At 41.5% G+C, this 11344-nt stretch overlaps 1 protein-coding gene across 2 annotated transcripts in view; it reads left to right on the forward strand.

The window, feature by feature from the left end:
• SCN3B (sodium voltage-gated channel beta subunit 3) overlaps positions 1-9999 on the forward strand; it is a 34666-nt gene extending 24667 nt beyond the window's left edge. Inside the window, exons 5-6 of one of the 2 annotated variants that reach the window (XM_023742966.1) lie at positions 4523-4608; positions 8468-9999. In XM_023742966.1, coding sequence (XP_023598734.1) covers positions 4523-4586 — 64 coding nt within the window. In that variant the 3' untranslated portion in view covers positions 4587-4608; positions 8468-9999. Of the gene's footprint in view, positions 1-4522; positions 4609-5149; positions 6820-8467 lie in introns of those variants that run through there. The other variant, XM_004388995.2, reaches the window with a different exon arrangement.
• Positions 10000-11344: the final 1345 nt, after the last annotated feature.

Genomic DNA, 11344 nt, shown 5'->3' on the forward strand with positions numbered 1-11344 from the left:
AGAGTTTTGCAGGATATATTATTCTTGGCTGGCAATTTTTTTATTTGAAGGTTTTATATATGCCATCCCATTGCCTTCTTGCCTGTTTGGTTTCTGCTGAATAATCCAAGCTCAGTCTTACTGTTTTTCCTCTGTATGTGACTTTTTGTTTTTCTCAAGCTGCTCTTGGGATTCTTTGTCTTTGGTTTTAGGGACTGTGATTATGATATGCCTTGGTGATTTTCTTTTGGGGTCTATCCTTTATGGGGTTCGTTGAGCTTCTTGGTTGGTCAGCTTTTCATCTTTCTTGATATTAGGGAAGTTTTCTGTCAGCAATTTTTCAATGATCCTCTGTGTGTTTTCTGTTTTCTCTCCCTGTTGTGGAACTCCGATCGCTCACAGATTTTTGCTTTTGATTGTATCCCACATAATTCTCAGGGTTTCTTCACTTTTCTTTGTTCTTTTTTCTGATATTTCCTCAGAGTTGTAGCCAAGTGTTTGTCTTTAATTTTGCTGATCCTGTCTTCCATCATTTCAAACCTTCTTCTCAGCCCTTCTATGACACTGTCCATTTCTGAAATCTTGCTGTTTATCTTTTGGATTTCTAATTGTTGTTTTTGTATGATTTCTAGTTGTGAATTTATTTTGGCATTTTGTTCCTATATTATTTTCCTGAATTCTTCCATTTTTTTTGCCTGCATTTTCCATGAATTTGTCTATTTTTTCCTCATTCTTGTCTGCTTTTTGCTTCAACTCTTGGATAGCTCTGAATATTAGAGATTTGAATTGCCTGTCAGGTAATACTAGTGCCTTTTCTTCTAGTGGAAAGTCATCTGGTGTTTTATTTTGGATGCCTACTGGAACCATCCTGTTATGTTTTTGTGTATATTTTGATATTATCTGCTGCGTTTGGGGCATTCAGTAGTTATTTGCCTCTTTTATTGATTCTAGATTTGATTGTTTCATCCTGCTTTCTTGTTTTATTTGGTTATGTCTGAGCAGGCAGGCTGTGCATTCTTTGTTGTTTGCTCATCTGTGGGCACAATACTTTTCATCTTCTTCTCCAATGGGCAGTGTCAGTGGCTCAGGCCCAGATGAAGAGGAGTTGCTGGGATGGGTTGTTTCTGGCATGTACTAGGGCCGACAGGTCAGGCCAGGAATCAGTGCAGGGCAGGTTCTGGTAGGCCTTGCCTGTGCTACTTGGGGTTGTGATGTTCAGTGCACAGTGCCAGGTAGGCAAAAAGGAGGGGGAGACTGTGATGTGTGGAGCTTAGATGGGTATGGGAAAGAAGAGAGAGAGCAGAGAGGAACAGGGGCCAAAAAACATACACACAAACAAACAGAAAAGAGTGCTAAGGGAGCTTCTGTTGGGGTGGAGAGATGAGAGACTGAGAAATGTAGAAAAACAGAAAGGAAGAAGAAAGGAAAAGGGTAATAGAAAAAAATTGATAAATAAAAATTAGAGGAAAAAAAGAAAAAAGAAATTCCCCAGGGATCCCACCGGTGTAGATGGTAGGACTGAGGAAGTTGTTCCCAGGCCATGAAGTACAGCCTGGCTAGAAGGGGTAGAGGTGTCACACAGTGCCAGGTGCTCAGGAGACGGAAAGAGAAGGTAAATATAGAGAGACAAGAAACTGGAAATGAAGAAAAACAAAAAGGGAGAAAGAGATAAGAAACAAAAAAATAAAACCAAAAAATAAAAATAAAAAATAAATGCCCCCAGGGATGTCACTGTGTGTCTGCACAGAGTAAGGGAGTAGCTCCCAAGCCACGCAGTACTGCCCGGCTAGAAGGGGCTCCCAAGCCAAGAAAAGAAAAAGAAATCAAATCAAATCAAAACAGAACAAATCAGAACAAACAAACAAAAAAAAGCGCCAGGTGTCCCACCAGCGTGGCGGCATGGGCCAGGTAGCAGTTTCACAGTCAAGCGGTGTTTCACAGCCTTTCAGGAAGAAGCACACAGAGCCAAGTATTTGAGAGAAAGGGCGGGGGAGGGTGGTGAGAGGTAAGGAAGAAATCTAAAGAAGCGGAAAAAAGCAACATCAGCAGCCAACAAATGACACTCAGGGAGCCAGCCATTGCAGACAGATGGAATCCAGGTGACACTGATGTGAATCTGGTGCTTCCCAGCCAAGAGACTGTGGCTGCAGGAAGCAGAGGAGGCCGAGTGGGGGTGAAGAAGGGTGGGGGTGGAAAAGCGTATATTGCTGGTTACTGGTTGTTCTATCTCCTGCCGGAAACTCCATGAAGCTGCTTTCTTGTACCCCATTCACCGATCTCTGATAGGAGTCCAAGATGACAGATCCGTTTTGCGGTAGCTAATACGGGACCTCTGCATGTATCTCCTCGCTCTCTGTTCTCGGTCAGTTTCTTATTCCATTCGGTGCTTGGCTGAGTTCTTTATCTCTTCATTTGATGCTTAGGGTTTCAGGATTGACGTGTGTCTCTGTTTGACTTAGTTTTTTGGATCTTTGCTGTGGAGGGATGGTGTGGTGTTTCTGTCTATAGCGCCATGTTGCCCAGAAGTCACAACAAATACTCTTAATTACCTGGGAATAAATCTGACAAAAGTGTGCAAGACTTCTAAAGAGAAAATTACAAAACTTTACTGAAATGCCTAAGAAAAGGCTGAAATAAATTGAGAATAAAACCTCACTATTATAAAATGGGGCCCTGGTGGCGCAGTGGTTAAGAGCTGGGCTGCAAACTGAAAGGTTGGCAGTTGAAATCCACCAGCTGCTCTTTGGAAACACTATGGGGCAATTCTACTGTGTCCTATAGGGTCTCTATGAGCCAGAATCCACCCGACAGCAGTGGGTTTTTATAAAGATGGCAATTCTCTCCCAAATTAATATGCAAATTCAGTGAAATCCCATTGGATTTCTCAAAAAACTTAATAAACTGATCTTAAAAGTCACATGGAAGGCCGAACGCCAAGAATAGTCTACAACAGGGATGGCAAGATAGTAACTCTTTTAGGCTTTGCAGGCTACATAGAGTCCCTGTAGCATACTCTTCTTTGTTTTTGTTTGTTTACAACTCTTTGAACATGTAAAAACCATTCTTAGCTCATGGGTCATACAAAAACAGGTCAGAGCTGTAGTGTGGCTGTAGTTTGCCGATGTCTGGCCTAAACCATTTCAAAGAAAGAACAGTAAGTTTGGAGGAGGTGGCTGGTGGAAAAAAAAAAAAAAGTTGCTGTAAGGTTGACTCCGACTCATGGTGATCCCACGTGTGTCAGAGTAGAACTGTGTTCCACAGGGTTTTCAATGGCTGATTTTTCAGAAGTAGATCAGCAGGATTTTCTTCTGAGGAACTTCTGGGTGGATTGGAACCTCCAACTTTTCAGTTAGCAGCTGTGTGCATTAACTGTTTGCCCTACCCAGGATAGGGTTTGAAGATTTCTTATAGAGCTATCAAAGACTTCGTGCTATTGACTTAAAAAAAACAAACCAAACTCACTGCCGTTCAGTTGATTCAAACTCACAACGACCCTGTAAGACAGGGCTAAACTGCCCCATAGGGTTTGCGAGACTGTAAATCTTTCACGGAAACAGACTACCACATCTTTCTCCCACAGAGCGGCTGGTGGGTTCGAACCAAAGACCTTTTAGTTAGCAGACGAGCACTTACCACTGTGCCACCAGGGCTCCTGATATTGACATAGGCATAAAAAAATGGAACCATGGCACAAAACAGAAAGCTCTAAAATAGATCATACATATATAAAAACATGTGTAGCAGATGTGGCTTTACAATCATTGAAGGAAGAATGCAAGAAGAATACATGAAGAAAACAATGAAACTAGATTCACTATCTCTCACAATAAACAAAGAATAGTGAGTGATTTAAAGACAAAGTGAAATGTAAAACTTCAAAATTCTTTTAAGGGAATATAAAATAGTATATTTATAAGAATAGAGAGGATTTCTTAAAATACAAGATGCACAAATCAAAAAGGAAAAAAATGATAATTTTTATTACATTGCATGTAAAGTCATTTGTTCATTACAAGACTCCATAAGCAAAGTTTACCGACAAACAGAAGAAGTAGATATTTTCAAGACATAAAACCATAAAATAAATAATGAGAAAAAGACAAATATCTTAAAAGAAAAACTGGAATAACAAAGGAACAGTTAAATTACAGAAATAGAAACCCAAATAGCCTATAAATATGTGAAAAGATGCTTAACTTAACCAATAATCAGGGAAATGAAAATGAAAGCAACTATAAAATATAATTTACACTCATCAGTTTAGCCCAGAATTTTAATTTAACAATACAAGTCCTGAAGACAATGTAGATAAATGAGAAGACTCATGCACTGCTGGTGGGAGTGTTCATATACAAATATGAAAAGAACCCCATTGTTTTAATCTGCTGAAAGGGCCATTCTTGTTTTCCCTTGGGCAGCAGAGCCAGAAGGAAATGCAGAGCTGTTCTGTGAGCACCCCTGTTCCTGTGCTCCTTCCCTTTCCTGTATTCTCATCTCTGGGTACTAAAGCACTGATCCTTTTCCCTGATATGCCCTCCTACAGGTCTGACTACCTTGCCATCCCATCAGAGAACAAAGAGAACTCTGCAGTGCCAGTGGAGGAATAGAAGAGACAGGATGTGGCTTGAGGTAAAGTAGAGGAACTTGGAAGAGAGAGGTGGATAAGGGTGGAAGGATGTATAGACTGGCTCTGTCACCCACAACTGAAGTGGCTTTAAGTTTAGATCAATTTCTACCTTAGATCAATTTCTACCCTATCCAGGGTTCCCACCCTCAAAACTCGTTGCCATCTAGTTGATTCCGACTCATAGAGACCCTATAGGGCAGAGTAGAACTGCCCCATAGTGTTTCCAAGGAGGGGCTGGTAGATTTGAACTGCTGACCTTTTGGTAACAGTCAAGCTCTAAACCATTGTGCCGCCAGGGATCCCCCCACCCTCAGGGTACTTCTTTAAGTTGATGCCAAAGTCACAAAGCTCTGTGTGATATCAAGTCCTTCAGAAGGAGGGTTGCTTTGGCCGAGTGTTGGGGCAACCTGAACTCCTTAGCCATGATGTCAAAGACATAGTAAGTACCCACCCCCTCCTTTGTAAGGATCATGGATTTGTTCGAGTCTCTGGATTTAGTTGGGCTGAGCTGGGAATTCTTAGTGAGTTGTTTTATCATTGTAGGTGCCTGAACACTGAGGGACTGGATAGCACAAGTTCAGTGATGTCAACAGCATCAGGAGAGTGCCATAGGGGCCACATCGCTTCTCTTCATGTATCCTCCTTCTATCCATGTGTCTATCCATCCACTGATCACTGAACTTTTACCTCTGACTTATTAACTCCATCAGTCATCTGCACACTGTAAGACTTTGCCAGAACTAAGGAGCCAACATTTCCACATGGGCTCAGTCTCACCCTGTCCCAACTTTCAAGAAAGCAGTTTCCATGACACCTGGACTTCTCTGTGTTCCAAATGACTTTGTACAAGTCCTGGAGGTAGCACCTCTCTCTGTTCTTACCTGGCGGGGACTGGCTCATTCTCATTGCTGTGAGAGAATGGAAGTCTCAGTGGAAGGAAGCAGGAGGGATTAGTTCAGATCAAGACAAAAGTCACTAACTGGAATTCCTTGAAGTCATTTTTTTCCCAAGTTCTTGGCCCATTTGGCTAGGGCATGAGAGCAAGGCATGCGCCCCTGGTTCTCCTGTTCTAGAAAGATAATTAAGCGTGATCTAAAATGCTTTCTGTAGCCTGGTACCCTAGGGTTGGATGCAAAGGACAGGGGATTTGGGAAGGACTGACAGCAATTTCAGTAGCTCTTAAAGTCATACAACACTTTCCTGATCCTATTGGGATACTATGTGTTCTTCCCAGGCGCACACTACCATAAGATAGCTGGGAGGCATTTTTTCCTGTGGGCGCTGTGACTGAACTTCCTAAGTTCTTCCTTCAAACTTTCTGTGGATCAGTATTATTCCTCATTTTACAGGAGGCAACTGAGACACAGACAAGATTCAAGTGAGTGAGTGACTTCAGAGGATGAATTGGAGCAGATGAGATAGTTTTGTTTTTGCAAAAGTTTGGAACTGAGATTGACTATGGCCATGCTCTTTCACAAGCAGACTGGGGTGAATTGCCCAGCTGAGGCTAATTCTTGGGACAGGCTCAGGTAGCTGGCCAAAAAAACTACAGAGAAGGATATGAGGTAGACCTTCCTTTGTGTAACGATCTGTGAATCTGGAAATTCTCCAGATATCATCTGAGAATTATTTATAAGCTAAGAAAAATGATCTAGTCTGAGATGGATCATGAACAAATGAATGAAGTCAGAGGGGAGGGATGGTTAGGTGGCTTCCAGATATTTCACTTGTGAACCTATACTGTCCATTTTTTACCTGTATTTTGGGAGAGCAGAGGAACATTAGAAAAAAAAATTATTATCTCATGTTTTATTTTAATTGATGGAGTGACTGGTCAAACTGTGATGTCCTTCAGTACCTAGTGATGAGAGAGGGGAAGGATGTTTTATGGGATATGAGAAGGTTGAAGTGACTTCTCACTGGTATTTGGTGAGAGAGATGTCCCTCAGATCTGGATCTGTGTGATCTATGGGGAAAGACCATACTCCATTGGCTTTGCCCCTTACTTAACAAGTTCATTTTTATCCCTCCCTTCCATCCCTGAGGAAGTATTTGAAACAAGTCCTTGAACACATATTCAAGAGTCCAGTTTTACTAAAGAAAATACATTCTTTCAATAAACTCAAGGTTCTCTTCATAGGTAATATACCACACAATCCCTCTAAAATAAGGGACAGTATGTGAATAATTTTTCAGATTTTATGGAGAAAGACGCCTGGAGTTGTGGTGGAGTTGATTCTGACTCATAGGAACCCTACAGGACAGAGTAAAACTGCTCCATAGGGTTTCCAAGGAGCAGCTGCTGGGGTCCAACTGCTGACCTATTAGTTAGCAGCCATAGCTCTTAACCACTGCGCTACCAGGGCTCCAGAATCCAGAAACCTGGATTAGTGTGAGGTTTTTCCCAGTCACATGGCTGGTCGATGGCAGAGCTTGCAGTAGTAGCAAGCTAATTACTGCCACTCCACTTTCCTCTTGGCTCCAGTAGACCATGCATCTAACTTGTAATCAAGTGATATGTGATTGCTTTTATTTCTTTTTTAAATGCCCAACTCATCTGATATTTCCTGGGTGATTTGTAATGAAGCTGAATAGTACCTAGCATTTCTTTATTCTTTACAATTTATCATCTCCTGTATTCTTTTCCTTCTTGTAACTTCTCAACTCACCTCATCCTTTCATTAGGGCTTACAAAGCATGTTCACTTCAATTATCATATGTCCTCTACATAATTAGCTCTTTGAGGTGGATATTATTAACACTCATGTTGCAAATGAAGAAACCAAGGCTCCCTGAGATTAAGTGCTTTTACCAAATCATAAGGTCACATAGCTGGTAAGTGGAGAGTTGGAATCCAGGTCTTCTGACTCCTAGCCCAGTTCTTTTTCCTCTTAGACTACAGTTGCTTCCTTTCCTCTCTGCTTTGTTAACTCTCATCTAACCTTTGCCTCTCCACTTGTACTGGGTTGTTCATCATCTCTCATCCCTAATCCCACTCTACTGCTCCTCCACCACTCGGCTTCTTGGTAGATGCTAGAAATATGCTTTGAGAGTTAACCTCATTTTGGTTCTCCCTTCCTAGTTGGCTTATGCACAATTATTCCCCCTGAATTGTGGTTAAACTCTGTCCTGGGAGACTTGATCATGACTATATATCTACAAGGTACTGTAATCACCAGCCTACTTCAAATCCTCACCCACCTCCTATTTCTCCCCATATTCCTACAAAGGACTTAGACTAAATGTGCATTGCTCTGGAAGTCCTATCTGGCATGCAGTTGCTTATTTAAGGGCTCAGAAGAGTTCTCAAGGGCTATTACCACTTTAGAAACCCCATCTGTTGTCTTGGTGCTGGATATTTCCCATGACTGATCCTCAGTGACACAATTCATTTAAAGGCCAAGCTATGCTGGGTCTGATCTTTCCTTTCCTAGTGCTTGACAGCTATGAACTTAATTGTTTAGTTGACCCTGTACCTTGCCCTCCTGACCTTTACGGTCAGCCAAGTCTTGCATCACAGCCCCAACTCCTAGTGGAGATACTTTGTCAGTGCCTGTCCCTACTCTAACCTTTGGTTTCACAGTCGGCTTGAAAGTGTTATCCTTTACTTTCTCCCTCCCAAAACACCCAAAAATTCAGAATGTTTCTTCTTTGAAATTCTGGATTTTCCTTAGATGTGAAACTAGAACAATAAATGGGAAAGGAGTTTTTCAAGGCATGAAGATGCTGAGAAATGTGTAGAGAGGTAAATGGCTAAGAGAAGAGACCATAGCATCCTCCCCACCTCCTGAAAGCTAGTGGATTAAAACAGAAAATACACCCATCATAGAATCAGTAAACCCATCTGACCTATCTTTGCAGGAAGGAGGAGGAGCTGGACACATTTCAGTATATGTCTGAATATATCGAGTTAACATGGAAGTGAAAAAAAAGCCTTCCTCTCATCTCCTTTTGTAAATGAAAAATCCCCACCTCAATGAATTCATCTAGTTTCTCCAAATGTATCTGGATAGTACGTGGTGTGTTCATTACTCCAATCATCCACTCACTCTACATTTTACAGCACCCACTCGGCTTCCAGCAGTAGTATAGACCCTCAATGTCCCCTGTGGTTTTAGATCTGAAAAATGTCGTCATGCAAACCTTTCCCAATCTCTAAAACTCTAACATCAGAGACATCTCATGTTTCGTTCAGCCTACTTTCTCACCGTTCCTTGAGTTTATAGCAGGATCCAGTAGGTATGCACTTCAAAACAAGTCTGAATTACAGATCAGACTCAACCTCTATCATAGGCCAGCTAAACCTCAGAGCTGGTAATGCTGTATCCCTTTGCCCCCACATCATTGCTTGACAAGAGCTGCATCTGAGGGACAGTGTGCGCGATGGGGAGGAACACACCGGAGGACAAGCCTGTATATTTGTGAAACATCATCAACAAATTCCTAGTCTTGCAATGGATGGAATTGTTTCCACATTATTATCTTCATGTTGCTTTTTCTTGATTTTCCACAGCCAGTCTTTTTCTGAACTCTAGAAATGTTCCTGACCACCCAAGCCCTTGACAACCCAATGACTGTGTGTAGTGATTTTAAATAAATTCCCTGTTCATCCAATAAAGTGTATCTAAAAACTGTTGACTCTAGTTTTGCTCTACTTATATGCACCTCCTACCGATACTATGTGCTCCCAGTTACTACAAACTGCTTCTCCATAGCTCTTTAAATCTCAGACACACTTCCACCTGCCACCCCTGCCTGCATCAATTCCTGAACCCACAGTTGGTGGATATATATCCAGAAAATGAAAACTACATTTAACAGTCTATAATTCAGCATATGCTAAAAAGTGTGATACACACCATTCCCCCCCACCCCAATGAAAAGGATACAAGAGTCAAACAGGGGGTACTTGTGTTCTACTCACCTGACTGACATCAAACAAGTTTCCTCATCAGGTGGCAAGGGATTAATTGCAAGGAAAACTTAATGAAGGGAGGAGTCAAACTGGCTCCCAGCACCACCAGTTTAGGTAACGAAAGGCAGTAAGGCAAAGCTGTCTCCCAAGGCCCCAAAAGGGAAAAGTTCAACAAGAAATTGTCACCTGGATTTATATTCCACCACAATCGCCTATAATTGTTGTTAGATGCCGTCGAGTTGGTTCTGACTCATAGTGACCCTGTGTACAACAGAACGAAACATTGCCAAATCCTGTGCCATTCTCATGATATTGCTATGCTTCAGCCCATCATTGTAACCACTGTATAAATCCATCTCGAGGGACCTTCCACTCTTTCGATGACCCTCCACTTTACCAAGTAGGATGTCCTTCTCCGGGGACTGGTCCCTCCTGATGACATGTTGAAAATATGTGAGATGAAGTCTTGCCATCCTTGCTTTTAAGGAGCATTCTGGTTGTATTTCTTCCAAGACAGATTTATTCATTCTTTTGGTAGTCCATATTCAACATTTGCCATACCATAATTTAAAGGCATCAATTCTTCTTCAGTCTTGTCCAGTTTTCACATGCATATGAAGTGACTAAAAATACCATGGCTTGGGTCAGGCACACCTTAGTCCTCAAGGTGACATCTTTGCTTTTTAACACTTTAAAGAGGTCTTTTGCAGCAGATTTGCCCAATGCAATACGACGTTTGATTTCCTGACTGCTGTCTCCATGTGCGTTGACTGTGGTTCCAAGTACAATGAAATCTTTGACAACTTCATTCTTTTCTCTATTTATCATGATGTTGCTTATTGGTTCCATTGTGAGGATTTTTATTCTTTATGTTGAGGTATAACCCATACAGAAGGCTGTAGTCTTTGATCTTCATCAGTAAGTGCTTCAAGTCCTCTTCACTTTCAGCAAGCAAGGTTGTGTCATCTGCATATCGCAGGTTGTTAATGAGTCTTCCTCCAACCCTGATGCCCCATTCTTCTTCACATAGTCCAGTATCTCGGATTACTTGCTCAACATACAGACTGAATAAGTATGCTGAAAGCATACAAACCTGACTCACCTCTTTCTGATTTTAAACCACATATTATCCCCTTATCCTGTTTGAACAACTGCCTCTTGGTCTATGTATAGGTTCCTCATGAGCACAATTAAGTGTTCTGGAGTTCCCATTCTTCGCAATGTTATCCACAATTTGTTAAGATCCACACAACTGAGTGCCTTTGCATAGTCAATAAAACACAGGTAAACATCTTTCTGGTATTCTCTGCTTTCAACCAGGATCCATCTGACATCAGCAATGATAGTCCTCGTTCCACATCCTCTTCTGAATCCAGCTTGAATTTCTGGCAGTTCCCTGGTGGTGTACTGCTGCAACTGCTTTTGAATGATCTTCAGCAAATTTTACTTGGGTGAGATATTAATGATTTTGTTCCATAATTTCCCCCTTCTGTTTGATCACCTTTCTTTGGAATGGGCAAAAATATGCATCTCTTCCAGTCGGCTGGCCAAGTAGCTGTCTTCCAAATTTCTTGAAATAGATGAGTGAGCACTTCCAGTGCTGCATCTGTTTGTTGAAACATCTCAATTGGTATTCCATCAATTACTGAAGCCTTGTTTTATACCAAAGCCTTCAGTGCAGCTTAGACTTCTTTCTTCAATACAATTGGTTTTTGATCATATGCTACCTCCAGAAATGGTTGATCATCGACCAGTGCTTTTTGGTACAGTGACTCTGTGTATTTCTTCCATCTTCTTTTGATGCTTCCTGTGTCATTCAATAT

Source organism: Trichechus manatus, unplaced genomic scaffold, assembly GCF_000243295.1.
Source record: "Trichechus manatus latirostris isolate Lorelei unplaced genomic scaffold, TriManLat1.0 scaffold00227, whole genome shotgun sequence".
NCBI lineage: Eukaryota > Metazoa > Chordata > Mammalia > Sirenia > Trichechidae > Trichechus > Trichechus manatus.